Raw genomic sequence first — 27,681 nt, 5'->3', positions numbered from 1 at the left:
ACTCCATGTATTTGTATATCTATATTCATAAATATAGGTATACAAATACATGGAGTAATCATATACTGGTACATGATCATCTATTGGGGCTTTTACCTTAAAGAATTAAAAAAAATTTTAAGGAATTTCAATTATTTGATCTAAAAGAGAAAAAAATTGATTTTTCTAAATCAATTTTCTATTTTTTTTCTAATTATTCTATTCATCAAAAATTAAAAAAAGAAAACAAATTTTTGTAATGTGTTTTTAAAACTTAAAAAATAATAAATATTTTAATACAATATAAATAAATTTCAAGAGCAATTATAAATAAGAATGAAAAGACAGTAAAAAGAAACGCGCGATGCAAACATTTGTGAAGTCGACACGGGATTGGTTATAAAGCAATAAAGAAAGTATCTGATTGGATAGTGAAAGCTCGCCTAAGAGTTTCACGGAGATCAAGACGAGATGACAATCTATCTATATATACTAAAGATTATTCTCTCGTTCACCACATGTTGATTAATAGTATAAAATTCGATAAGCGTGAGTGGAATCGGAAGTCGTGGGTGTTATCGCATGAATACGAAGACGCGTGGTTTACGCGATAAACAAACGTAAAAACGTGACTGTTCCCGTTCCTTTTCAAAAATAATCGCGACGATTCCATACAGCTAACAAGAACGAGGGGCAGAAGAGCGCTGAGTTACGTCACACACGACATAGAATTACAATTTTCGTGGTGGCCCAAGTTGGTCTTCTCTCTCTTCTATTGTCAGTAATCTTTGCCACGAGGTGTGGCTAGTGATTTATTTTATTTTCGTAAACAAAAATTTATCTCGTTATATATACACAGTAATAAGTGTTTACTAGTACATACCTTGCCTCGAGTAATCTAGGCGCGTCATCAGCATAACCTCAAAATTCAATCGTTCATGTTACAAAATTATACCAACTCAATTGACCTTTGCCATCATTCATAAATCATTTCAGTTGGCATTTTCTCGTGAAAATTATTCAACCGAACAGTTCAAATTTTTGTTTAAAACTAAAAATTAATTTGTTTTATTAAATATTATAAGGAAGTTTTTCAAAATTCCGGTCCACACTAAGAAACGAGAAAGCGCCCAATTAACAGGCGACAAATATCTGCAATTCAGTGACTAGGATTTCTCTTTAATCAGTACCATGAATAACAAAAGAAAAAATCGTTCTAATCCAACTAGGTAATATATATATATATATATATATATATATATATAGCATATATATATATATATATATATATATATATATATATATATATATATAATTTGAATTATTTTATTTTATTACTTTTAAGTTTATCAAAATGTCAGCTACTAAATTAACTGTGAATCACTTAATAGAATTTTTATTATTTATCTATCAATGATACTTTTATTTAGTCATGTTCTACTTTTATAAGCACATTTTAAGTCTAAATAATAATTGAAGTAACAAATTATTTGTATTCATAGATCTCCTCGAGCTCGAGGTCCTCAAGAGAGAAGTGTTGTTGCCGAAGGGGTTTACAACAATGCTCATTTTATGCATGCGATAACAAGCCATGTTGGCAATATAGTTCAGGTAACAAATAAATAAATTAATTAATTAAATCCTCTTTATTGATTGATTATAAACAATTGTATTTGTAGCTGTTATTTATTTATATATAAGTAAACATGTTTATATATACTTGTACTTTTTTTACAGATCCAAACTCAAAATGGTTCATTATACGAAGGTATATTTAGAACTTTTTCTAGCCAATTTGAAGTAGTTCTGGAAATGGCTCATCGTGTAGAGAGCTCAGGCGAAATTTGCGTAGATACTGTGGTTGAAAAACTTATATTCAAACCTCAAGATATTATTACAATGTCTGCAAAAGATGTAGACTTAGATTACGCAATAAGAAATACATTTCAAACTGACACATCAATTAGTAAGTTTAATGGCTTAGTAGGAGAAAAAGAACTTGAACCATGGGATGCACCAGCAACAATAAATGGCGACGATTATGAATTGGACGGAGCTTCTGTATGAATTTATTCATTAATATTACATTCAAAGTTTAAATATCTGAAACTATTATTATTATTGTTTTTCTTTTATTTACTTTTTTTTCAGAATGGCTGGCCTGCTCATGAAATGTTCAGTAGAAATGAACAAATATATGGTGTACAGACTACGTTTGAACCGTCTTTGGTTGGTTATACTCTTCCATTACATCGTAAAGATACTAAGGAATTCAAGGATCAAGAGCAAAAAGCATCAGAGATAGCTAACGAAATAGAGGCTCAACCTAATCATAAAGCTCGATTAGATCTTGAAAATGGTGATGAGGAAGAACGTTTTGCTGCTGTGATTCGACCAAATAATGAACCTAAATACGTCCCTCCTGCAAAAAGAAATAGCGTTAATTCTGGTAAATTAACACGATCAACTCCACCGCCACCGTCACCTAGTACAGTAAATAATAAAAATATGTTTAACCATCCACCTCCGGGATCAACAACGAATTCTTCTCAGCCAAGTAACATTCCACTAGGAGGTCCGTCAAATCATCCTCCAGTACAACATCCGATAATGGCCATGCCACCAAGTGGTGTTGTTGTTACTTACAATACACCGCCTCCGTTTGTTCAACCACCAACAACGCAACCTCTGCCTGTGACAGCAATGCCAGTTATACCTCAAATGCAAACTCAGCATCAACACGGATCAACTATGTCACAAGTTGCATTTGCTCCACAGCAGCTACCACCATCAAATAAATTAAATCTTGAAAAACGAGAGCGCCCAGGAAGACAACAAGGTTATCAAATAGATAAAGCGCCTCCTGCACCGTTTCCACAGACTGCGACTTCTCATCAACAACAACAGCAGCAGCAACAACAACAACAGCAGCCCCAACAACAGCAACAGCAACCACCACCACAACAACAACAGCAGCAACCACCAACTCCATCACCACAGCAACAGCAGCAACAGCCATCACCTCATACTCCTCATAGTTCTATTCAGCAACAAAATTCACTTGAAGGTCAGCGCAATGATCTTCTCACTAGTAAATCTGATCATAGAAAAATTTCAACTCCTAGACCAAGAGATGAACAACACGCTGAATTGAGACAATTTTCATCAGATTTCAAATTAGCTGATCCACAAACGCAGGAAACTCCATCCATTCCACGTAAACAACAACAACAACAATCGCATCATCAAGATACACATATTCAACAATCTATGCCGCCATCACATCATCCAACCGTTCATCAACATCAAAAGCCGTTAACACAGCCTCCACAACATCAAGGGTCTCACCAACAGCAACATCAAACGGTACAAGAAGAACCAATTATTGCTTCAAAACCACCTACAGGTTCAACATCTTTACAGCCTACAACACCACCTCAAGTACAGCAACAAACCACACCGCCGATGCAGCAAAGTCACGAACCTGCTATTGAAAAAATAACAACTTCGTTTAAAAAGTCAACATTAAATCCAAATGCGAAAGAATTCAATCCAAACGCAAAGCCATTTACACCGGTACGAAAATACATTAGTTAAACTGTTAATTCAAATAATGAAGACTGATAATATCTTTCAGCGTTCGCCAAGTACACCAACTCCAAGCAGACCACATACACCTCAAACACCACAATATTCTGGAGCTATGCCTACAACAGTAGTTATGACACCAGCCTATGTCATGACAAGTCAACCACCAACCGCCTTTTCTCAGCCTCAAGCCCAACCTGTAGCGAGGTTCAGGAAGGGTCAGTATCTAGGTACTAACGCAAGCTCTTGATTATATTTATATTTTACAATCAATTATTATAAAAACCGCTGGTTATTGAATTATCTTTTAACTTTACTCTAGTACCAATGATGCAACATCGAGCACCAGATATTGCATCACAAATGCAAGTAGCAGCCGCAACAGGCCAACCATTGCTTGCTCCTGCCCCGTTGCATCCATCATTTCAGGTGCCTTATCCAGGACAACCAACTTATCAACAAATGGTTCGTATGGTGCAAGCACCACAACCACCGCCACATATGGCTACGCCTTATCATCATCATCATCATGAGTCACCTGGGCCTCAAAATCCTGGTATTCAATATATGGGACATCATGGACATCCTCATCAACATCACGTAGGACAACAACCCCAGAGTCAAACACAATCACCGGCTAATCAAAATCCCCAGCATACGCCTGGTGCTTATAATCCATCGGGTACACCACAAGCATCATATCCACAACCACCACCTCAAGGTCACACACCGAATTACCCATTAATGTGTCCATTAATTCCACCACATTTATCAATTCCACCGCAACACATGCCGTATTTACCAGCTCAACCACCACCTGGTGCTCAACAAGCTATACCAGTTATTTTACCTCATAATCAATAGCTACGACGCCGGTTGAGAAGAGAGAAACGTTAGTATTTTTATTGAGGCGCAAAATAACTTATATTGAGGCATAAAAAAGGCTCTAAGTAAACATTCAATATTAATAAATAGATCTTGAATAAAAGTGAGTTTATTTGAGCTTTTTACATCTGTTGTTTTGAGTATTTAGTGTCAGTTATTGCTGCTGATAATTTGCATTGAAATTTTTTTATTACACTTCTACATAATGCTCAAGTTCGTACCTTATTATTTATTTTTTATTGGTAACTGAGATGTATGATGAATGAATAACTTCTTTTTCATAAGAGCAATGTTTCAATGCAATACTAAATGACACTGTTATGTTAATCAGCTCAAATCATGAAAAAAAAAAATATTGCGTCTCAATTTATATTTAATTATTACACGCTATAACTATTCTCTCAACTCAGGAATACGTTTCCGTCTGTCGGTTTGATTCTCATTACATCTGTAATCTTACAAACGATTATAAGATCGTAAAATAAAAAATGTAACCTTCGTGACACTTCGGGGTTTTTACGTAGATTTTATTTAAATTTACGTCCCCGATTCATTCATTATAAATCAATTCAACTAAATTATAGTTTAGTCAAACGATTGTTGTTGAAATAAACAAATTATTTGACTTAATCTTTAACTTTTTTTTTTTAAATATTCTTGCTTTGCTGATTAGGTATCAAATTCAATTATTTTTCATCCTTGATAATTTAGCTAAAAAAAATTAAAAAAGTTAAACTAAACAAAGGCAAAGAAAAAACTTTAAGTGCTGGATCACAAATAAAACTTTTCTAGATGAAATAACTCCTCGGCTTGATATGCGCCCACTAATTTAGTTATAAAATTAATGAAAAACTATGCGCTCGTAAAATTAAAATTAAGAAATTTTATTATGTTCATATGTAGTTCGGTTCTCATTGCGTTATAAAAATCAAATAAAAAGATGTAGAAAAACAAAATTACTCTTCTTGAAAAATATTTTATTGGTATAAATACTCGCGTACTTATATGAAAATAAGAATATCATTCCCCAACTTCATAAGAATACTACCATTATAGTTGTCGATTGCAAATACAATAGTTGAATAAAAGTAAATAAATTAATTATACTCGAAAATTGATTAAACAATTATTAGACTAAATACGGAATATGTAGCTTCGTTCTTATGTTATATTTGTAATTAACATGAGAATATGAAAAAAAAAATAGGTCATATTTTAAATTCAACAAGCGTATTAATAATTTATTAATGTTATATTACGGAGAGTAATTTATTATCACCATCATCATCATCATCATCATCATTTGATTAATTTTTATAACAAAGTGCTTTTTGAGAGCATAAAAAAATTGTGGGTAATTGAGAAAAATGTACGTAATAAATTTTCTCAATTTCGTCAACATACGTGAAATGAAAGAGAAAAGTTATAATTCAATCGTGAGAAGAAAATAAATTAACTCGTATACAAATGTTGAATATTTTATTTAATATTTATATATCAACAATATTAATATTTTAAACTACAGTTTTTTTATGATTACTGTATTTAAAATAAACAGCTAAACATAAATTAAAATTTATATAATTACCATATTTATAATATATTAATTAAATTTCTATAAAACGCTTGTAAACGAGTTAAATATGTAAATGTATAAATAGAACCTAACATCGGAAAAGTCTAAAATTAATATGATGCGATATAAATAAATAATGTTATTAAATTAATTAAGAATTACAAATCAATTAAAAAATTAATAATAATTCGAAAGTTGAAAAAATTAATGGTGTAAACATATTTTGAATCAACAAAATTATAAAAAAAATGAACGAGACTAATACATAATAACGACGATATTAAAGATAATAATATAAATGTGTGGAAAATGAATTTTCCTCTTGACGAAATAAGCTTGCTACGTGGCATCGTTAGACAAAAATTTTATATCAAAGAGATTTAAGAAAAAAAAAAACATCAAAATAAAATGAATAATTAAAAACGTATACAGGTATTTAATATTTATAATCATCTTTTCTGACTTTCCAATCCTTATCAAATGAATTGATATTCAATATTTTAGTCAATTTTTAATATTTTTTTTAATTAAATGAAAATCCAGTTTTTAATTAAATGATAAACAATGCTGTTAAACTTCAAGTCAATTTCTCCAAGATTCTCAGTACCTCCAACTTGTTTGATACAGTACCGAGTTCATTTACCTCCTAAAGAAGACAAACTACATGGTCTTCGAAAACATAATATCACAATTAAAAAATAACTTAAGGTATCTATTTAATTTAGTATTATAATTTCCGTTCAATTTTTATTTTATTCAACTTGTATACTACATTTAAATTTTCGTGTGTTTATAGGACATCAACAACAAGGATCACATAAATAAGAAAGTGAGGGCCTGGTTAAACAACGAAGTAAGTTTTCAGGAAAGTCCGATTTCATCCGCTCTAAATGCAACAAATACAGAATCTTAGAGGAAATAGTTCTTTGAGGTCTAATTACATATAACTTTCCATTGAACGTGAACACATCTCGGAACTTTCTGCCTACCTCTTTCAGTTTGCTTGCAAACTGCATATAGACTGAAAGAAATAAAATTTTCGGTTTTATTAATAGGACATTCCAACTTTTACAGTTTATTTGCCATCAATTTTTCACCTGACACTGACTTTAAATTGCGTTAGCAGATTGGCTTCAATCTAACAGCAATATTTGAAAAACCTGGATTTGTAGTGAATTTGACTTCTAATTTACACTAATCATTGAAGAGCAACTTTTGCATTGTTACTTTGGTTAATGAGGAAAAAAAATCAAAAATTAGAATAGTCTAAAAGGTATTTTGATCCTTTAACAATATTTGAATTCCATGAGAAATTTACAGCTCGATAATAGTGGTTTTGTTTCATACATAAAATCGTAGAGTAAATATGAATTTAATGAAATTTTAAAAGAAAAAAATTACATCTCGTTCTGACAGCTAAGGCTTTTGGTCTTTTACGAATACCATATAACAGAACTGAAAAATCGGAATTCATAGTCTTTTGAAGAATATTCTGTTAATACTAATTTTATCAAATATAAAAATAAACAGAAAGAGAAAAAAAAAGTCAGAAAATCTTAATATTTATCGTAAAACTGGGAAATGGTCTAGCAATGAATAACGGCGTATGAAAAATACAGTGCCTCGGTCTGAAACAAAAAAAAATTGAGATAAAAAATAAATGAAATAAAAAGAAAGAAAAAAGCTCTAATAAAAAACATGAATCCGGTGAAAAACGGAAAGTATCTATGCAAGAGATTATAGATGAATTATTTAAAGATGTTAAAGAAAATTAATTGATAAACAAATTGGAAAAAAAAGGTAAAGCTTGATATTGTTTCAATTGAATACTATTGACAATTGATAAAAATACATTTAAAAGTTTAATTTATTTTAAAACCAACTTATTAAAAATATTTCAATTCCAGATCTCACAAGAAGCTTCCGATGAAGTTGTGGGTACATAAGATGTACCCATTCCTCTTATAATAATGTAAATTATGTCAATTAACAATTTGGAATTAGTCATAAAATTTTGTGACAAAACAAAATAAGAAAAATGGACATGTTTATTCATACGTAAAAAAAGTCCTGATAAATCCACGCCGCGTGAATATAAAGGCCTTAAATCCACGCTGCGTGAATGTAAAGGCCCCTATATTAAACATATTTTAGATTATGGACGTAACAAAAATATATATTGAAATATGTTCTGTAAAAAAAAATATCCTATTCCATAAATAAATTTGTATTTTTGCATATTATAATTAGGTGTGAAAAAAAATTAATTAAAAAAAATTTCAATTGATTATTTTATGCTTATTATGTAGATAATTATACCCTAATTAAAAAAAAAAAAAAGATTTAAAAAGATTCAACCTATGCAAAGTGTATATCTATATATTTGTCAAATTGAATCTTTTAGCCATTTTGAATCTTTTCTAATCAGGGTATACTTAGAATAAAAGTAATTGTGATTTTTATTAATTTCACAATTTTTTACTCGCTTTAAAATCTATCATCTAAGTCCTCATATGTGTCCAGTAATATATAAATTTATTTATTTATTTACTATTTTTTAATTTAGTGTTAACCTTATTCTAAGGCAAGGGACCCCTTCTTTCATATGCGGCCAATTTTTTGTAATCAATTGGATGATCTTGTCATATTTCAAGTATTTATATTGAAATTTAATTAAACAATCAAAATAATAAGATATCAAAACGTTAAGATTTATTGTGATGATAAAAATGGAAAAAACTTGGCTCAACTAATGATTCAGAATTGATAATGAAATCTGACGTATCTTTATCGGTTTATAAAATTTTGGTAGTTTGAATATTCGTACGAAAAATATATTAAATTCTCTTTTAAAATTCATCTACAATTGTAACAAAAATTTCAATCTGGTGGTAAAATGTTAATATTATCAAGAAAGTGGGAGAAAGGGGGAAAGGGGGGCCTTTTAAAAGTAACAAAAGTTCTTTTAATAAATTATAATTTGGAATTAGTAGTTATACATATGAATTTACAAATAAATTAAAAATTTAATTTTTTACTATATACTATTAAGAAATTTACTTTTATTTGTTTACTTTTACGTAAATATATTTTCATATACGTACATAATTTACAAAAGTACGTCAGTGTAAAAGTCAGCTGTGACTCAATGTCCTCTAAAAAAGAGTGGGGCGTTATGAGTCAGACTGGGGCTTTATAGTGTACAGCATGTACGTGAAGAAAAGATGAGTCTTTCAGTCAGCGAAAAAGTTTAATATGAAGCGTGTAATCAAACTATTATAATTTCAATAAACACTAAAACTTCGTATATTAATTAATAGTTAGTTATATTTTATACTGAATTATTTATAAAAATGGAATCAAATACCCAAGTCGAAGATGATAATCGCCCAAAGTGGCTTTTAGAGCTCGAAAATCGTAAGCGAAAGGTTCGTTATTTTTTATTTATTTTTTACTTAATGGTTATTCAGTAAAACGAACGGTACATTTCAAATTATTTTATTGAAAAAATCATTTTTAATGCAATGTATAAATAGAAATATTTAAAATTTTATTTTATTATACTTATTGTTTATTATCGATAACAGATTATGTTTATCTTAAACTTCAACAGCAAAAGTCATGACTTGATGACTGATCGCAAATTAAAAATTTTTAATAAATAGTGTAGGTAAATAAATATAAATGTATTTTTTCAGCCGCGACTAGCTCATGAAGTTGGTGCCGGAGCTCCGTGCATAAAGTGCGTATCTAATTGTCCAGGTCTTGATTTACATTTTTGGAGAAAAATATGTAAAAATTGTAAATGTGGTCACGATGATCATGATGTTCCTGTTGATGAATTTCCACAGTTTGATTTATTATTTGGTCCGTCAGGAAATTCTAAATGCAAACTAATTGGTAAGTAAATGTTTTCATTTTAACATATAAAACATGTAGGATGAAGCAGATTATTTGAAAAATAAACTAATAACTGTCATAATTATTTAATTTATTTTTTCAGTTCTTAAAATTAACAAGCAGCAGATAGACAATGAAGAAACATTTGAATGGGCACCACCCAATACGACAAAAGAACTTGCTGCTGATTACATGAAAGCATTGCCACAAGATAAATTACCTATTAAAGGATCCGTGGGTGCTGCTTTGAGAAAACAACAACTTCAAAAGCAACTTCCGTTGCATGACATTGATCATAAACTTTGTGATGAATTGTCAGATTCTGAGAAAAATCAATTTGAAAAGTATCTCGAAAACTTGAAAAAATATGTTGGCCAAGGAAAGGTTTCCAAGATAATAACCGCAAAACCTTTTGAAAAATCTTTAATAACACCAGCAAATGCTTCAGAGTGCTTTACTCCAAAACATAAACCAAGTTTGATAAATAGTCAATCTCCAAATCTTCGAACACCCAGTAGTTTTATACCTAAATCTATGAAATCATCATACTCAACCCCATTAGCGTCTCAAGAAGAAATTTATAATCCAAATCAAATTTTCAATACATCAGTTAATGATCCAGAAATAGCTCCAAGAGTACTTGAAACTCTTCGTGGTCCACTTTTAGGACAAATAACTAATGATAGCCATAAAATGGCTAGATACCATCATATTCTTGAAAATATGAAAAATGATGGACGAGTTGCTTCAGTTGATATGGTTCCTGATACTCGTAATTCTGCTTTGAATATTCCGAATATAAATCGGCTGCCTCATGATGATAAGTATTTTTCTGTTGGACAGTTGAACAACAGTAATTTTGAACAAAATCCGGTTAATATTTCGTTGAATAAAAATCTTGTAGGTATGAATAATAATACAGATCAAGAACAGAGTAGATTAACTACAACAGTACCAACGTCTTCCTCTATAATAAATCCTATTCATTGTGATAATCATAATCCAGCGTTAAATTTTGCGCAATCTAATTTGCATTCTAATAATTATTCTTCCAATAATCCAGCATTCCAGAAAATTGAGAGTGATCCTCAAAATCAATCACAAACTCATTTTAATACTCTAAATGCTTCGCAATGGTCGACAAAATTAAATGAACCATGCAGAAACTTACGTGAATCAAATTTACAAGAACATAAAAACTCCATATTAGCAGATAAATTACTGTCAGAAGCATTATTACCACCTAGTGCAATTCATGCTTCAGATATCATAGGGAGTACATTAGACAAAAAAGAACTTTCATTTATCCGCGAAAAACTTGCATCAAAATATTGTGGAAAAGAGGAAGAACTGGATGATTTACATAACTCATCAAAATCACGTGAATTAATACGTGATAATGGAGAAGAACAAAATCTTGGAGGTCATATTAATCAAAATGTAGAGACTAATAATCAAAATAATAATTCAAAACTTATTCAAGCTCAATTAAGTAATTATGGCACTCCTGAAAACTCGATAATTAGATCAGAAAATCTTAACAATCCTATTTTCCCAGAAGAAGCTTTTGGAAAAACGAAAATTTTCGAAAGAGATTCAAATATTGAGCAACTTGCCGAGGCAACAAATGATTTATTGATAACTCAATCTAAAGTACAAAAGTGTCATAAATGTCAGGAAGGAATTTTTGTTAATGATGTAGTTGTAACTGTAGAGAAAGCTAAAAATGCAACATGGCACCCTGGATGTTTTGTTTGTTCAACTTGTAATGAATTACTCGTTGACTTGGTTTACTTTTATTATAAAGATAAACTTTACTGCGCTCGGGATCTTGCTAATTTGTTAGAAATACCAAGGTGTTTTGCATGTGATGAGGTAAGATAATTATTACTTTGATTCAATAGATGTTTATTTTAATAAATTATTTAAATTCAATTTTTATTTTTACAGTTAATCTTTGTACGAGAGTACACTGTTGCCGAAGGACACAATTATCATGTCAAACATTTTTGTTGTTGGGATTGTGATGTTCCATTGGCAGGACAACAGTACATTTCTGAAAATGATCGACCACTTTGTTTACTTTGTTATCAAAAAACATATGCGAAAAAATGCGATAAATGTCATCAAGTAATAGCTGCCGATCAACAAGGCGTAGTGGTCAAGAATCTTAATTTCCATGCAACCGATCAATGTTTTTGTTGCGCTACATGTAAAAAAAGTCTTTTAAATGGTCGAATGGCTATAAAAGAAGATAAACCATTCTGTTGTAAAGAATGTATAACTGAGTATTTAAATACAAGCAAATAATTATTTTTTTACTATATAAAAATATTTAAATCTTAGGGTTAGTTTTTCAATCCGCTATAAAATTTTATCCGTTGCTAAACTATATTTATATAAATAAATATACCGATAAAAATAATTTTATTCTTATTCCAGATTGAAAAACTTTGTAATAAATTTTATACTTTTAACATAGAATGTTCTGAAAATGTTTTCAATTTTTACAAACTTCTGCTTCCAAATATTTACTTGGCTTAAAAGCTTTTTTGGCTAAGTTAAAAAAGTTTTTACTTTATATACTATAATTAATTGTTCAAACATTAACAATATTTTAGGGAACTTTGGTTGTAGTTTTTTTTTCAAAATCTTAAGCTCCAAGATAATAATAAAAAAAGAAGTAATTCTATTTACTTGTTTCGTTATTTTTAAATTCATTAATTTTTGTGAAAACACGTGTCAAATAATAAGAAGTAATTTAAGATAATAGCTTTATAAATTATATCTATTTTCTACGATTTTTCCAATAGATTCATGTGTCAATAATTTTGAATAATGTACATCATAATATTTCGATTGATTTTACCCAACTGTTTAATCATAAAAACAATAAAGATTTTATACTTTCTTTAAATATAACTTTTATTTGTTTGAATAACATTTATTGATTAGATAAGAGCAAAAAACACGAAATAGATTCTGATTATATGTTTATTTTTTTTTTTTTTGCAACATTTAGTTTCTTACAAATTTTACTGAGAGTTCTATGATATATAAATCACTGTTGTATCACACCAAGTACACATTTCATGTTTATGACAAGCAAAAAAGATTTTTTTGTCTAATAAAAAGAAATAGTACATTCTTTGATAGCATCGGAAGACAAAAACTCATTGAATAATACAATTGTTTAATTTGTATACAATTATGTATCATGAGTCTAACTCAGATCAAGATATTATAATATTTCATTGAATGTTAACTAGTTTTTGTTTACAATCATTGAATTAAGGAAAACATTATATTGATTTGCTGGGTGAATTTTTGCTTATTAACCCTTCAGTACCCACGTTCTTTTTAGTGTCTCACTTGCACTGCAGCGACATCCTATAAGTTGAATGTTGTTGCGTGAGAAAAATTCTCATAGCGAGGGTACTGAAGGGTTAATACATAAATACTGTAATTTCTGATTATTAGAGATTAATAAGAGAAATCACTTATTTATTAAAACTGGTTAACTTTAACTTAGTTAAATTTAACATTTCAATGAACTTGTACTTAGTCACTATCGACTATTAATTTAATTCTCTTACGTATTTTTTCATGTTCGGTTGTAGAAACTGGTGGGGGAGTAGGAGATTTCTGTTTTCTTAGAGGAGCTCGTCGAGATCGGTTAACACGACCTGTTAAAAATAATTAAGTAAATAGATAATGCCAAAAAGAAAAATGTATGAAACGAAAAATTTTATGGCTGATAGATGGGGTCAATTTTTTTTTTTAATTTGCTATATAAATACCTTCTGAAATAATATTTGCAGTATCTAAAGAAGCAATTTCTTGAATACGTTCACGTTCAATTTTTGCTGCCTTGCACTTCTCTATAGATGGCCTTCCGGAAACCCCATTCTTTTCTAATAATTCCTTCAACTTATCGATTCGTTGTTTATTACTCTTGCAATCATTCCATAATCTTTTATAACATTGAACCCTTATACCAGCCAAGCGTATATATTTTTTCAAGGAATTCACTTTTTTATCAAAGTTAACGGAACCTCGCGACTACAAAAAAATTTAGAGCAATATAACATAAATTCAATATATTAAAAGCGAATTATGAAAAAGTAAAAATACCTTTTTTCCTTTGCTTTTATCCTTTTCTTCATCTTCATCGTCACTGAAATTCTCTTCACTGTCTGATGAATTTTTTGAATTATCTGAGTCATTAGATTCCTTATTCATAACTTTTTTGTCTTTATTGTCACTCTTCTTATGTTTGTTTTTTTTATTTTCAACGTTGTCGGAAATTTTAGAACTTTTAGGTACTTTAGGAGTTTTTGAAGATTTTGATTTAGTATTCTGTTTTTTGTTTATTCGTTTACGATTTTCTGATTCTGAATCACTACTGATGTCGTTGGTATCTGAACGATTATGATTTTCTTTTTCTTCTTCAGAGGCATCATCTTTGCTGGAGTCAAGTTTTTTCTTATCTTCAGACAAACTTTTATCGTCATCATCACTCGTATTTTTATCACTTTCTTCTTTATTTCCTTTAGATTTAACAATATTTTTTGACAGGGGACCAAGAGATTGGATTTTCTTTTTTATTTTAGTACAATCTTCCTCACTCGAACTATCTTCTGAATCCGTATCTCGTTTGACGTTCTTATTTTTTGTTTGTTCCTTTTTTCTATCTTTCTTTGTCTTTTTAACTTTGGTACTATCATCGCTACTATTTGATTTTTTACCATTATTATCATCCGATTCTTCTGATTCTGTTGAGGCTTTTTTATTATCAGCAGAATCTTCCGAGTTTTTGTTATTTTCATCTACTTTATCATCTACATCCTTTTTCTTAGAAGTATGTTCATTTTCCTGTAAATCAAAAAAAAAGTTTGAATATATCAAAAGGTGAAATTAAATAAAAAATAATTACTTTCGGATTTTTTTGATCATCAAAATTTGTTCCACTTTTATCTGTTAGTTCGTCTTTCATGGATTCCTTATCATCATATTTTTCTGAAGAATCATTTTCAGTCCGGGATTTTTTAGTAACTATCTCGTCATTATCGTCACTATCCACATGTACTCGTTTTTTGTTAGTTTTTAACTTGGTTGTATCATTATCTATTTCATGTTCCGTTGAACTGTCCATTTTTTTGCAGTATTTCAATAGCTCAGCTTTGTTCTTCCTTAAAAAAATAGATAAATAAATAAGACATAATTGTTTTCATTTCGATTTTCATTCAAAATTATGTAAATATGTATAATAAAATTAAATTAGTTCTTTAGTGTAAAATTAAATCAAGCGACGCTGTATCAACATATTCATGTAGTATGTTATGAACAATTTTTATTATCAAGACAATTATTTAATTATTTTGATTCATTTTACTTACTACTTGTTTATTTCATCCATAGATAAAAACTTATGTTACAACAAAAATAATAACTTTGTAAGCTTTAAATTAACTTACCGTTTACGCTGTTTACGCAGTATTTTTGTTGGTTACTAATCATTAATCACTACTAAATATATTTACGCGGCAAAATACGAGAACGCTACATGTTAACCTTCGTGAACCGAATGTAAAATGTTCGGCAATGTCCGGATTATACTTCTGCAGTTATATTTAGTATAGGTATACAATAACATATTTACAAAATATGTATGAATCAAGGTTGAACACATTGCTATTTTTTTGCATTAAAATAAAGCTCCGTAATTTTGTTAGTTACATAAAAATAAAATAGAATTATTATAAAATATTGGTTACAACTATTGAAAAATGAATGAAGTTAATATTCTTAGAAATTTAAAGAAAACATCTGGATCGTGGTTATTTTCTAGTAAGCAAACACAGAAATTTTTTATTTTTTCAGAGTAATTTTATTCTTTTATTTTTAAAAATAAACGTAAATTTTATTATTATTATAAAAATGAAAGATTTAATTTAATTGTTATAAAAATCTAAAAAATTGATGAATGTCTGTTAAATTCAGTATTATATTTTAAAAGTTGTGGGAGAAATTTTATTCTAATGATATAAACTTATTTTTTTCAGGTTTAAAAAATTTTGCGAATCTTTCTTTTGTACCAAAATATGAACCACCGAAGCCAAATGATTTAATTCAGCTTGAAAATTTCATAAGAAATGAAGGCAAAATATGTGTTTTAACTGGTGCAGGTGTTTCAACAGAAAGTGGAATTCCCGATTATAGGTCTGAAGGAGTTGGATTATATGCTACTAGTAATAGAAGGCCTGTTTTATACCAAGATTTTAGAAAACATGATCATATCAGGAAGAGGTATTGGGCTAGGAATTATATCGCATGGCCGAGGTGAGTTTTAATGTCATATTTAATTATAGACGATTAACTATACTCAGAATTTGGTTTTTCAAATTATCATAATCATAATTCCTTATATTTATTACAGGTTTTCGGAATTCCAACCGAATTTCAGTCATAAAATTCTTAAATATCTAGAAGATTTAAACATCGTATCATGTATTATTACTCAAAATGTTGATAGATTACATTCAAAAGCAGGTAGTAGTCAGGTAATAGAATTACATGGAACTGGTTACACTGTTATGTGTTTAAACTGTGATAGTAAAATTAGTAGAGAAGATTTTCAACATATTTTAGACAAATTAAATCCAACCATTAACGCTAATAGCAAAGAAATACGGCCGGATGGTGATATTGAACTTTCAGACGAACAAGCCCAAGCGTTTGTTTTACCGTCTTGTGAAAATTGTGGTGGTATATTAAAACCTGATATTGTATTTTTTGGAGACAACGTACCAAGACATACTGTTGAGCAAGTTCGACATGCCGTTGACGAAGCTGATGCGTTATTGGTACTTGGTACATCTCTAACTACATTTTCCGGATATAGAATAATTTTACAAGCTGTTGAAGAAAAAAAGCCAATTGCAATTGTTAATATTGGTGAAACTAGAGCTGATAAGTATGCAGCTATTAAATTAAATTCTGGATGTGGTGAAGTTTTCAAACAACTATTTCCCAATTTAAATTTTCATAGTTAGATGAATACATAATTGAGTAGACAATGACAAATGTAAATAAATTATATTTATTGAAATATAACTAAAATTTTATGCGTGCAATAATTATTCTTTTCAGTTGTTAAAATTCGTTGAAATATTTAGTTTAATTCGTGCTAGTCAATGACATACGTCAAATATTAAATGAAATATATTAGTATAGATCAGGCAAAAAAAGAGCACTGAGATATAAACTAATGAAATCTGTTTAGCATGAAATCTGTAGTTCACAGAATTTAGGAAGTTTTACCTCGTTTGGTTGAATCAAATTGATACAGCTCTGAAAAATTCCATTTCTGATAATTTCAACACCCAATCGGTTAGTTGAAATTCTAATGAATAGCTAAAAGAGCTTCGAATTTGTTAGTAAATCATAAATAAACGAAGAAAATGAAAGTTGAAAAATTTTTATCCCTGAAACTATTGAATTAATATTTTTGGTATCCACAGAGAAAATGTTGGTCATAAAACATGCTATTGCTACAGCTCTTACAGCTTCCTTTTTGGTAGATCTTCGTCCGGCAATTAATCATTAATTACAAATTATTTAAATTTCGGCTGAATTTCACAAAGAGACGATACAGTGAGTTGAAAAGTTATTGAATTTCTTTGAAGTTTTGAAAATTTATTCTTAACATAAAAATAGACATTTTGACTTTTGGTAGGAATTTATAAGTCAAAACTTTTTTACTTTGGAAGGTCGATAATTCATTATTTAATCATGTTATCGGACTCTATGATGGTTTGATAGTCCGGAAAATAATTACCAACAAATTGCATATTTGAAACTTTCATTGATTGAAAGTTCTAGAGCATAAAATTTTCTATAAATATTATACAAACAATTTTCCATCCGTCCATTTATTTGAATAATAGCACGCGTCAAAGTTGGATAAAAAATTCGTTGTCAACGGTAAAAAGTATAGTCATTTTTTAATGTAAAATATACTAAAAAATTCTTTGTATACAGAAATAATTCTGGAAAAATTTATGAAGCTATCTTTTCTTTTCTTCAGGCCTCCCCTGCGCAATTTTTCAATATTATTTAATTCATAAGAATTTCATAGATAAAAAAGTATACTTCAAAAATTCATTAAAAGATTTATTTTTTGTAAAGTATGATCTTAAATATAAATTTTTTTAGTTGGTAATCAATAACACAATTTATTTTCTTTTGAATAATATTGAAGGAACAAAATACAGTATGTTTGACAGAACCATAGTCTATTTTTTCATTCGAATCTTTTTTTTCTTTTTTCTTCTGTCTTTCTTTACTTAAATTAGACTTGTCATTTAAAAAGTTTAATAAGAAATAAAATATTTGAAAATGATTTTTGGCTGATTCAAACATTCAAAGGCATCAATGGAACATATTTTTCACTTGGCCGGAAATGGTATTGTCCGCATATCTTTGCAGATTCAACTTCTCCGTAACCAACTCTGTAATAAAAGAAAAGTTGATCTATTATTATAGTAAAATTATTTAATTATCGTTCATTTAGTAATTATTATGTAATTGTTTTGCAGTCATGTAACCATTGCCACCTAATTAAAAACTCATGCATTAATTCCACCACCTCCGTTAACAAGATATCCCATTGAAAATACGTAAAAAAAAAAAAAAAATTAGCATATGAACCCATTTAAAATCGTGGAATGATGAAATATTTATTCATTTAATAGTACTGATAGTCTTAACGAAAAATTTGATTATTTTATTGAACAATGGTTTTGGTTGATGTCGCCATCCTCGAGCATATATTGGCCAGTATTTTGGAGATTTCGCCCACTGGAACGCTTGTCTGTAATAACTATTTAAAACAACATTGACTTATTAATAACATTGTGAATAATAGTAGTATGTCTTACCTTTGCCATTCAGAACACGGACGTCTTTCTTTAAAGCAAGTGACTTGTATGACATTGAAAAAGAGCGCACCGAGTGTATTGGCTACTTCAGTGTTTAAATTTTGAAGGCAACGTCGGAATTTAGCATCACAATCACAGTGAGACCGAGTGAATGGCGCATTGTTGCAAATACTGTTCAAACATTGATTGGGATTTATCACTACTGGACAATGATCATGTTCTCTGCAGCAAGCATCTTCCGCCGCGTGATGACCTAAGTCATTGTAAGAAGATGCCAAAGTACCTGGTCCACACCATTTAGTGCCTGGATAAATTATGCCACCGCCCGCAGGCTGGTTCTAAATTATTAATTAATTAATTAACATATTAATCTATTACTAATTAAGTTAATTAAATTCTAGTACATTAAATTCAAGTTAATTATTTCTATTGAAGTATCGTTAAATCCACCAAAAAATATAATGTTTGTTTAAAAAAATACAGCTAATTTCCAGCTGTCGATTTGTTCAGAGTTCAAATTTCAATTAAAGAAAACTAAAATTTGATAATTATTAATTTTAATTGCTGTATTAACCATTTATAATTGTTTTTTTTTTTTTCAAATTACGAACTGCTTTATTTTTAATTTCTCTCTTTGAAAATTAATTATTTTTAACAGCAGGAAGTAGTTATTGATTTCGGTTCGATTTTGAGAATTCGAGTTTTCATCAAATTTCCACATGTTATGATCCTAAAAAACCGTTCCAACTGTTCCCGTCTAGAAGTAAGGGCGCGCGCGTGTGTGTGGGGGTGGATGTGTGTATGTTTATAAAGAAAACTTTGTCGAACTATATCTTTATAACGAATCTGATTAGATCTTGAAGTCAATCGGTCGAGCCGATTCAAAGATATTCAAAAATAAAAACAAAAAAAAATTTTTTCTTCAGTTTTTTAAAAATATCTTTCAAAGTCTTCAATCAATTGACTGAAGATCTCTTAAAAATTTTTGTGCTAAAAAAATTGCGTCGAATGCCGCCAAGCAAATTAAAATCGAATGCCAGGTTCAAAAGATATTACCATATGAAAATCTCAAAAAAATATTGATTCAAAACAATTTTAAGATTGTTGAAGAGCTCAAAAATTTTCGAGCGTGTCAAACGTCAAAATAGCGGAAAATTTCAGGGATGACCTTCAGGGTCAATTGTTTTTCAGATTTTTTATTATGATATATCCTTCAACCATAAGTCTTACTTTTCCCTTTTTCCTTGATTCTTTACAAGTTTCTTCGAGGTCAGCAACTAAATTACTTGACATTTGGCGAACTTTCTTCGGGTCTGCACCAAGAATCATCTTTTGAATAACTCCGCGGTCGTGATACAACTCGCAAAAAGGTGCGCCCGAGTTTAATTCTACCATCTTCGACATAGTATTATCAGCAACTAGGACACTTGCTATTACTTCCGTTGACCGAAGAATCGGTAAAATTAATAGAAGAATCAAGTGCATCTGTAATATATCATAAATTTATAGCATCAGAATAAGAATATAAATATATAAATTGAAACTTCAATAAGTCTATTTAAATAACTTCTACACTTATCTACTTTATCTATTATGATTTTACTGTTTCGTTTAAGTGAATCATTGTTGTCACTCATAAGTATAGCAATAAAAGTCACTGTTAGTTAATTCATAGATATAATATTATTTTTATGAATTACAACTTATAATTTATATTAACAATCATTTAAAAAGACTTTTACAATGAGTATTATTAATTAAATATTTCTGATATAATTCACCTTAAGTATAATTAATTTTAATTATCAACCACAGAAGGATTGTCTTTCAGAAAGAATTACACACCTGTTGCATATTTTCACAAACAAATATTCTATTGATCAAACAATGTCTGTAACTTGATTCTAACTGGATTTTATACCATTTCGTTTATCAACAAACATATTTATCAATCTTTGCAAAAGACAAGATTCGTACTGCCAAGTGCAATCCACCGAATTTCGTTTAAATATAAAATAATAAGAAAAAAAAACAATAAAAAAAAATAATAAAAAAAAAACTAAGAAATTCTTAATACTTACTCAAGGTCATCGCATTTATAAAAGTTCAGATACCTATACTCATTGTGCATTTTAAATTGATTTTTTTCGGATTATATTGTTCGAAAGATGGAAAACTATATATTTTTATTTAATCGATTTGCCCTTCAATTTATTTTTATTTATCCTTAAAAATATAAAAACGAATAGTATTTTATCAATGAATCACTAAAAATTATAAAAGGTATACTCTGCACGTGTGCAATGCAATGTAATATTCATTGACCTTATCAAATACTCATTAAACTAATTTGTACTTCAGGTAGAATGGGAGAGATTGAATTTTTATTATTCTATTAATTGATGCTATTTTTTAAAAATATTTTCAAACATGATTTGCAATTGTTCACTAAAGTAATCTTAATAAATAACATTGCTATTCAAATAGTCAATAGAGAGTAGAACAATTTTTTAAGATCTATGTCGAAATTACAGAATCACAAAATAGTTTCAATAGACCAAAACTAATTTACAGTGTGTTAATATATTATCTTCTAAAAACAGTTAAAATTAGTTATTGAAAATAATTTTATGATTAAAATATAAATAAATATTTATGACAAGGATATTTATATTATTTTTTCTAACAAATAATACTTGAAATTATTAAGGAATGCAAACGTTACTCAACAATTTATTGTACGAGATACTGAAAGTCACACGATTGAAAGATAAAACAAAAAGTTTCGAAATACTGGATTCGCGGGACCAAATAATAAAACCAGAATTTTATTTTTCATTATCTGATCGGGATTGCATGACGTGTTTGAGAAGATTTAATTGTTATAATCTGTAAATGTTATAGTAGATTAAAACTACCCTTAAATAAAGTAAAAATTCTAAAGAAGAAACAAATAGATAAATTTGATTCTACAAATTATATTAAATTCATTGAAATTTTTTATTCAATTCAAATTCGTTAAAAGTAAATTTTATATGATTATGAATTATCAAAATTTTTCAAGTAAGAATCACTTTTTACTTTTTGAAATGTATTAATATAAAAATAACATTTATAAGTTAATTAAAAATGTTTTACACGTACCTTTGATAATTAATATAATATTATTTATTAAATTGTCAAAAGATTGATGTTTTTTTTCTATATCTCATGAAACAATTCTTCATGAATAACTGACAGATTCGATTTTATCAATTCAAAATTAGTTTGACTCTTCAACAGTTACTAACCGACTGATCATTTGATTGCGACTGTGAACGCTAATATTGTATTAACATGTACGAGAGTAAAAGTGTGAGTATAGACCACAGTAATTGTTGACTACAAAAGAAATATTAGTAAAAAGAACTATAAATAATTTAATATTTTACAAATTATTATTATGAATAATAATAATAATAATAATAATAATAATAATAATAATAATAATAATAATAATAATAATAATAATAATAATAATAATAATAATAATAATAATAATAATAATAATAATAATAATAATAAGAGAAAAACCAAGAAAATTAAAAAATTTTATAGTGTAAGATATGAATTCACCGAAAAGAAATAAAATAGATTTAAACACAATTATTGCAATAATATCAAATTTGGCTGTAAACTCACTTTCAAGTATAAACTTTTAATTACTGTTAATAGTTATTGATATTCGAAGTTATTGATGTATATTAATTAAAAATAAATACTAAAATTTTAATAAAAATCAACGATACCTCGATCTTCCTTGGGAGAATATTATAAATCTCAGACTTTCTGAGCCATCAGCTTTTGAATACTGATTTTTTCAAAGGATTATTCCTTGAGAATTTGCTGTCATAAATTCCAGATTTTTTTTTTTACCGAATGTGTTGATTTCTTAATTCTGTGAACAGTAACAAAGGTGAAAGAAATAGGATTTTCGGAACTTTTATTAACATCAAACGACATTCATTATGAGGCCTTGCAGGAAGAAAAAAAGACAAGTAGGCATACATTTTAACTACTTAACAGCACGTTAAAAGTATTAGACATAATAACGAAATGTCACACCTCTTTTTACATTAATTTTGCCGATCTAAATTTAAGGTCAAATAGATATACAATATTCTGTTTTTGTTTAATAAAATTTTTTATTAACATAATCATTTTTTAATCTATGATTTATATTTTTACAAAACTATCTACATTACATAATGAATATAAATCAATATCACAAAAACTGTCAGAGTAAATAGAAAAATAATTATATATTGTATTATATTTACGCTGAATAAATGCTGTAAATTTTGTGGAATATTATTAAAAATAGCTAAGTGTATCAGTAGTAATCAGTCAAAGTATAAAATATACTAGTGTACTTAAGGAATCCATTCTACTTCATTGGTTTCAATTTTTGGATGACTAATAGGTCTGACTGTCCCAGGTTGCTGGTCTTTTATATTATCTTTACCAGAATCATTTGTCTCACTACCGGTGATTTTATGGTAAACGTTATTTCCCGCGTTCACAACCCATTCAAAACCATTTTTTATTTTATCTCCTGCTTTGCGGAAAATTTTACCAACGTTTTCAGAACTAAAAGTATCTGGATTAATGTCAATTTCAACGGGATCTTGACCAAAATTGCACCCACTCTGGGGTACAATACTCAAATCATAAGGATCAACACCGTAACTGCTTAACTTAGTTCGTATAGCATCAACTTTCGTTTTGTCAAGTTCTTTCATACGTGATAAAATTGTAGCACTCCGACGGTGTGCAAATCCAAGTTTTTGACAAGTAAAGATACCAGCATAGTTATCATAATCTGTTGCAAAAATAACGTGGGAAGCACTTCCAGCTACACCTATGAAAATTAAAATATTTATGTTTAATTGCAGCATTCGATTTTTTATCAAAAATTATTTTTGAGAAAAAATAACTTACTCAGTGGGAAGCGAACCTGCATCAGTGCTGGCGTACTTGGTTCTGGTACAGTTAATTCACCAGTATAACGATACTCATGTTTCAGAGGAGTAAGGCCTGAATAATACAATAGATCTCACTTTATTGTCATTCATCTCGTCAATGCATCATTATGATGTAGGATTAAATCAAATACTTTATCTGACATGTCTGTATGTACTTATGTATTTTTAAAGAAATAAATTTTATCAATTGTTCTTTATTATTCTTGTTGGGTAAAATATCATCAAATATAATTTGTTCTTTAAAAATATACCATACGTTGAATACATTTAAAATTAAAAGAGTATGAATGACAAAAAAAATGTGTTTTTTTACTGATATTTTTGTTTTAAAGCTCAAAGTCAAATTAATTAAAACAATTTTCTTTTCCTTTTATATTTATACCTTTTTAATATTTCATTTTTATTATTTGTGTTATTGTAAGAGAAATTTTTATAAAAAAATAAACAATTACAAATAATATTGAACAACGTCTTAAGCTATTGTTTCTAGTGTGACAATTACGCTTAGTTATGTGCGTTTTTTTTTTTATTTTATACTATGGACTACATATCTAATTAATGGATACGAATGATTTTCTAGATATTATGTATAAAGTTTTTATAAATATTTACCCAATACTGGATGATTTGATTCTTGAGAAATTGTGTATTCTCCAGGTTCATCGCCACGTGTGTAATTGTATCCAACGCATTTACTAGCAGTTGAAGTTTTTTGAATGACGTACCAATATCCCAAAAACTGTTGACACAAATGAGTAACAATAGATTTAATATCTGTCAGCTAATACATATAATAAAAATATGTATCAACATACTAAACGACTTCTATTATATATACATAATAATTATTTTAGTATGAATTGTAGTAAGTAAATTATGCATATGTAAATCGGCTATTTAAAATACAAAAGTTTTTATTTTTAGACAGTTGATTATTTAATTAAAAGTTGACAAATGTGATTTATTAAAAATGATTTGAAAAGTAATAATAACATAAAAAGTTTTGTCTATTTTCATATTGAAACAAAATTTTTTTTTTTTTGGTTTTTCAAAACATATTAAATAAAGAGAGAAACAGATAAGAATTTATATGACTGTTATTAAATATTAGAAGAAATTGTAAAAAAATTTCTCGTTTCAAATTTTTTTTTTAACAAATTAGGGGAAAAAATTATTTAATCTCAAATATCTAACAAACGAATATACATATTTCGACGACGCTTGAACTATTCAACGTAGTTTTTTAGTCGTATAAATTATTAAAAAAAAACTGATTCGAATATATTTCGATAAGGATATCTTCTGAGTAAACGAACTCATTTGACCGTGGCTTGTGACGGTTGTTGTAATTTTTTAAATTCAAAAATTTGATCAAAAAATTAAAAAGTTATTTCGAACAAATACTTTTTTCTTTTTAATTTTTTGTTCAGGAAATATTTGAAACAAATTAGTCAATTCTGTAGAATTCGACATATTTTTTTAAGTACTTGAACATTTTTTTTAAATCTCTTAGTATAACTGGTGTCAAATTTAAAATCTTAAATTTTCAGGAAAACGATAGTTATCTAAATTTTATGTAGTTTAAAACTTTTAAGCGAAAAGTTAAAAGTATTTTTAAGCACAAATTCTGATTGATGAACATGCAATTGAATTATTCTCATATTTTAAACCTTGTAAAATTAAACAAATTTTGTAGCAAATAAAAATACCACTCAAATATAAATTAATAAATTAAATATATACTTACTCTACTCATCTGGAAATCAGTCACTGGTTGTACAACAGGGCATTCTCCCATGTGATAAGTGTGAGCATTTGTCAATGCTAAAAAACTTATCGCAAGAAGTGCAACAGTAATTTCTTTCATCTAAAAACAATCAGAATAAAGGAAAATAAATTAATGAAATAATAATAGAAATAAACAGTTTTTGTGTACGCTAACTGGTTTCAATATTTTTTACTGATTTTTGACCTTGAGCAAAACTTTTGTTTACGAGTATGTCAATGTTACGTATTAATTTGATTAAATTAAAACAATATAAGTCAGGAAATGAAGTAGGTTATTTGGACTATGCAAAATAGTTAATGAAGATGAATTATATTTAATGTAATGAGTTCGTAAATTTTAGAGGGATTAAATTTTTTATAGAAAAATCTATTTGCAAAACTTTCTCATCTCATGAGCTCCAGAAGAGTTCTCTGAAAAATTTTGTTTTATTACTATAAAAGTATTTTAAACATGTATAATTTATTTGTTTTATACTTAAATATAAACAACTAAAGTATATTTTTTAGCATATTAAATAAGATACAATTATTTTATGGATGAAATATTATTCAAAATACTTACTTTGACGGGTAAGTATATTCAACAACTTAAATTTCAAATCAACACTGAAAGAACACTGTTATTTCATTTATATATCATTCTTTCCCTTCCCTTTCTTCAATTAAGCCCCCTCTTTTCCTAATATTAATACTTGACTCACGGATGACGAATCAGTGTAATTTTATCAGTAACGTCTTCAGATTTCCCAGTTCCCCTGGATCGAAGATAATTTTCATCTACTCTTTACACAATGTACGCAACATTATTTTATTTTTTTTTTCCTTATTTTCAACAAATTAAACTGACTTTTCTAAAATAGAGCAAGTCAAGCCGAAAAAAAAATTTCCATGTGAATCAAAGACATTCTTAGTATCTATACAATATTATTGCATTTTAATACATATAATCAGCGAAAAAAAGCATCTATCATTCTTTTCTGAGAAATTATCAAACCGTTAACAGAGACTAAATATATTCAATGCATAACTCTACTTGTTAATTAATAACAACTTTATTTTACTATATAATTTAAGTATTTTGAACTTATACTAATTATTTAAAAAAAAGTTTTAGTTATCAAAAAAAAAAATTATAAAAATCCAAAAGCGAAAACTTCGAAAGCTTTTTTTTCAATTTTGCATATGGTTCTAAAATTTTAAATAGCTACCATTATAAATTAATCCACTGACTTTGTTTATATTTTTAAACTCGTCCAAGGTAATCACCTATCGAATAAGTACCCAAAATTTTATAAAGATCGATTAAGAATTATAGGTGCAACTCTGCCCTGCTGGAAAGACCTCATAGAATGTCATAGGAAAAAAAAAATATTCTATAAGATTTTATGATTTACTAATATACGTATGAGCCAGAGAAAATTTTCTCTCAAATATTTTATGATATTCTATCAGTAGTTCGTCAACTCATAGATTCTCATAAAAGTATTACTTCTTAGTCGTTATGAGATTTTATGAGTAATTTCGTTAATTACAAATATTCATTAGATTTTATGAGAACTTCGAGATTAAACTTCAAGTAGCATTTCTATGCGATTTTATGTGGAAAATTGAAAGAAAAGTAGCTCATAAGAAGTTATCAACAATTTATAAGAAATCGTGACCAGTATTGCAATTGAAATTCTTATGACTATTTATGAGTATTTCCGTGGACAAATAGTCATGTTATTGTAGTTTCTAAATTAATTAATGTTAGTTTCTAAATTCACGTGAGTTATTTATTTTTAAAGGTATTGTCCCTCAGTCGGTATAAATACGTGGCTTTGATTTTTTCAAGTAACTTAAAAAGCGTATTGCATCTTTTTTATTGTGCTTAAATTAAGGACATTTTTTTTATGTTTATCGAGTCATAATTATTAAATGAATATCTTTTTAGTGACATAAAAGCCTTTGTCTTATAGTCACAGGTGAGGTTGATAAAAAAACCGTCATTTTTTTAAAT

General features: G+C 28.2%; 6 protein-coding genes and 1 long non-coding RNA gene across 15 annotated transcripts; 3 read left to right on the top strand and 4 right to left on the bottom strand.

Moving 5' to 3' along the window:
* Nucleotides 1-304: 304 nt before the first annotated feature.
* Nucleotides 305-11,648, bottom strand: LOC123261928. The gene is made up of 3 exons (XR_006508809.1): nucleotides 11,638-11,648; nucleotides 8,511-8,513; nucleotides 305-683 (listed from the first exon to the last, which is right to left on the bottom strand). It is a non-coding gene; the product is annotated as an uncharacterized LOC123261928 (long non-coding RNA).
* LOC123261922 (ataxin-2 homolog) lies at nucleotides 682-4,807 on the top strand. Of its 3 annotated transcripts, XM_044723812.1 has the most exons (7): nucleotides 682-1,208; nucleotides 1,482-1,590; nucleotides 1,717-2,040; nucleotides 2,131-2,905; nucleotides 3,200-3,555; nucleotides 3,617-3,797; nucleotides 3,890-4,807. In XM_044723812.1, exons 1-7 carry the CDS (start codon nucleotides 1,171-1,173, stop codon nucleotides 4,429-4,431), a joined length of 2,325 nt encoding a protein of 774 aa, XP_044579747.1. In that variant the 5' UTR covers nucleotides 682-1,170; the 3' UTR covers nucleotides 4,432-4,807. The 3 variants fall into 3 exon arrangements, with proteins under 3 accessions (XP_044579747.1, XP_044579746.1, XP_044579745.1); XM_044723811.1 differs by having other exon boundaries at nucleotides 2,131-3,555; nucleotides 3,617-3,785; XM_044723810.1 differs by having other exon boundaries at nucleotides 2,131-3,555.
* LOC123261923 (protein PF14_0175) lies at nucleotides 9,193-12,620 on the top strand. Its single transcript, XM_044723813.1, has 4 exons — nucleotides 9,193-9,456; nucleotides 9,727-9,928; nucleotides 10,032-11,803; nucleotides 11,879-12,620. The coding sequence occupies exons 1-4, from the start codon at nucleotides 9,382-9,384 to the stop codon at nucleotides 12,236-12,238; spliced, it is 2,409 nt and encodes an 802-aa protein (XP_044579748.1). The 5' UTR covers nucleotides 9,193-9,381; the 3' UTR covers nucleotides 12,239-12,620.
* Nucleotides 12,621-12,904: 284 nt separating this feature from the next.
* LOC123261924 (dentin sialophosphoprotein-like) lies at nucleotides 12,905-15,514 on the bottom strand. 5 transcript variants are annotated; one of them, XM_044723815.1, is made up of 6 exons: nucleotides 15,406-15,514; nucleotides 14,865-15,120; nucleotides 14,063-14,803; nucleotides 13,729-13,990; nucleotides 13,447-13,614; nucleotides 12,905-13,249 (listed from the first exon to the last, which is right to left on the bottom strand). In XM_044723815.1, exons 2-5 carry the CDS (start codon nucleotides 15,081-15,083, stop codon nucleotides 13,490-13,492), a joined length of 1,347 nt encoding a protein of 448 aa, XP_044579750.1. In that variant the 5' UTR covers nucleotides 15,084-15,120; nucleotides 15,406-15,514; the 3' UTR covers nucleotides 12,905-13,249; nucleotides 13,447-13,489. The 5 variants fall into 5 exon arrangements, with proteins under 5 accessions (XP_044579750.1, XP_044579749.1, XP_044579751.1 ...); XM_044723814.1 differs by having other exon boundaries at nucleotides 12,905-13,614; XM_044723816.1 differs by having other exon boundaries at nucleotides 12,905-13,614; nucleotides 14,865-15,116; nucleotides 15,406-15,513.
* Nucleotides 15,515-15,586: 72 nt separating this feature from the next.
* Nucleotides 15,587-17,397, top strand: LOC123261926 (NAD-dependent protein deacylase Sirt4-like). The gene is made up of 3 exons (XM_044723819.1): nucleotides 15,587-15,778; nucleotides 15,994-16,270; nucleotides 16,368-17,397. Exons 1-3 carry the CDS (start codon nucleotides 15,718-15,720, stop codon nucleotides 16,981-16,983), a joined length of 954 nt encoding a protein of 317 aa, XP_044579754.1. The 5' UTR covers nucleotides 15,587-15,717; the 3' UTR covers nucleotides 16,984-17,397.
* A 767-nt stretch (nucleotides 17,398-18,164) lies between these two features.
* LOC123261927 (group 3 secretory phospholipase A2-like) lies at nucleotides 18,165-22,184 on the bottom strand. Of its 3 annotated transcripts, none has more exons than XM_044723823.1 (4): nucleotides 20,716-20,739; nucleotides 20,101-20,355; nucleotides 18,871-19,208; nucleotides 18,165-18,441 (listed from the first exon to the last, which is right to left on the bottom strand). In XM_044723823.1, the coding sequence occupies exons 1-4, from the start codon at nucleotides 20,722-20,724 to the stop codon at nucleotides 18,345-18,347; spliced, it is 699 nt and encodes a 232-aa protein (XP_044579758.1). In that variant the 5' UTR covers nucleotides 20,725-20,739; the 3' UTR covers nucleotides 18,165-18,344. The 3 variants fall into 3 exon arrangements, with proteins under 3 accessions (XP_044579758.1, XP_044579756.1, XP_044579757.1); XM_044723821.1 differs by lacking the exon at nucleotides 18,165-18,441 and adding an exon at nucleotides 18,538-18,812; XM_044723822.1 differs by lacking the exons at nucleotides 18,165-18,441; nucleotides 20,716-20,739 and adding exons at nucleotides 18,541-18,812; nucleotides 22,015-22,184.
* An 849-nt stretch (nucleotides 22,185-23,033) lies between these two features.
* LOC123260932 (apolipoprotein D-like) lies at nucleotides 23,034-26,397 on the bottom strand. The gene is made up of 5 exons (XM_044722316.1): nucleotides 26,245-26,397; nucleotides 25,642-25,761; nucleotides 24,507-24,633; nucleotides 23,851-23,946; nucleotides 23,034-23,770 (listed from the first exon to the last, which is right to left on the bottom strand). The coding sequence occupies exons 2-5, from the start codon at nucleotides 25,759-25,761 to the stop codon at nucleotides 23,283-23,285; spliced, it is 831 nt and encodes a 276-aa protein (XP_044578251.1). The 5' UTR covers nucleotides 26,245-26,397; the 3' UTR covers nucleotides 23,034-23,282.
* Between the last annotated feature and the right edge of the window lie 1,284 nt (nucleotides 26,398-27,681).

Source organism: Cotesia glomerata, linkage group LG3 (assembly GCF_020080835.1).
Source record: "Cotesia glomerata isolate CgM1 linkage group LG3, MPM_Cglom_v2.3, whole genome shotgun sequence".
NCBI lineage: Eukaryota > Metazoa > Arthropoda > Insecta > Hymenoptera > Braconidae > Cotesia > Cotesia glomerata.
This window is presented reverse-complemented; position numbering and strand designations above follow the sequence as displayed.

Bases quoted from the DNA above. Each gene is read 5' to 3' on its own strand.
- LOC123261927 (XM_044723821.1), bottom strand. The intron at 19,209-20,100 runs GTAAGACTTATG...TTAATAATTTAG, and splicing joins AATCAAGGAAAAAGGGAAAA to AACCAGCCTGCGGGCGGTGG. The intron at 18,813-18,870 runs GTAAGACATACT...TGTTTTAAATAG, and splicing joins CCGTGTTCTGAATGGCAAAG to TTATTACAGACAAGCGTTCC.
- LOC123261922 (XM_044723810.1), top strand. From the start codon at position 1,171: ATGAATAACAAAAGAAAAAATCGTTCTAATCCAACTAG. The intron at 3,556-3,616 runs GTACGAAAATAC...AATATCTTTCAG, and splicing joins ACGCAAAGCCATTTACACCG to CGTTCGCCAAGTACACCAAC. The intron at 3,798-3,889 runs GTACTAACGCAA...ACTTTACTCTAG, and splicing joins CAGGAAGGGTCAGTATCTAG to TACCAATGATGCAACATCGA.
- LOC123261924 (XM_044723814.1), bottom strand. From the start codon at position 15,083: ATGGACAGTTCAACGGAACATGAAATAGATAATGATACAACCAAGTTA. The intron at 13,991-14,062 runs GTATTTTTACTT...ATTTTTTTGTAG, and splicing joins ATAAAAGCAAAGGAAAAAAG to TCGCGAGGTTCCGTTAACTT. The intron at 13,615-13,728 runs GTATTTATATAG...TATTTTTAACAG, and splicing joins TGCAAATATTATTTCAGAAG to GTCGTGTTAACCGATCTCGA.
- LOC123261923 (XM_044723813.1), top strand. From the start codon at position 9,382: ATGGAATCAAATACCCAAGTCGAAGATGATAATCGCCCAAAGTGGCTT. The intron at 9,929-10,031 runs GTAAGTAAATGT...TTATTTTTTCAG, and splicing joins TTCTAAATGCAAACTAATTG to TTCTTAAAATTAACAAGCAG. The intron at 11,804-11,878 runs GTAAGATAATTA...TTATTTTTACAG, and splicing joins GGTGTTTTGCATGTGATGAG to TTAATCTTTGTACGAGAGTA.
- LOC123261926 (XM_044723819.1), top strand. From the start codon at position 15,718: ATGAATGAAGTTAATATTCTTAGAAATTTAAAGAAAACATCTGGATCG. The intron at 15,779-15,993 runs GTAAGCAAACAC...TATTTTTTTCAG, and splicing joins TGGATCGTGGTTATTTTCTA to GTTTAAAAAATTTTGCGAAT. The intron at 16,271-16,367 runs GTGAGTTTTAAT...TATTTATTACAG, and splicing joins AATTATATCGCATGGCCGAG to GTTTTCGGAATTCCAACCGA.
- LOC123260932 (XM_044722316.1), bottom strand. From the start codon at position 25,761: ATGAAAGAAATTACTGTTGCACTTCTTGCGATAAGTTTTTTAGCATTG. The intron at 24,634-25,641 runs GTAAGTATATAT...TTGTGTCAACAG, and splicing joins CTGATTTCCAGATGAGTAGA to TTTTTGGGATATTGGTACGT. The intron at 23,771-23,850 runs GTAAGTTATTTT...TAATTTTCATAG, and splicing joins GCAGGTTCGCTTCCCACTGA to GTGTAGCTGGAAGTGCTTCC.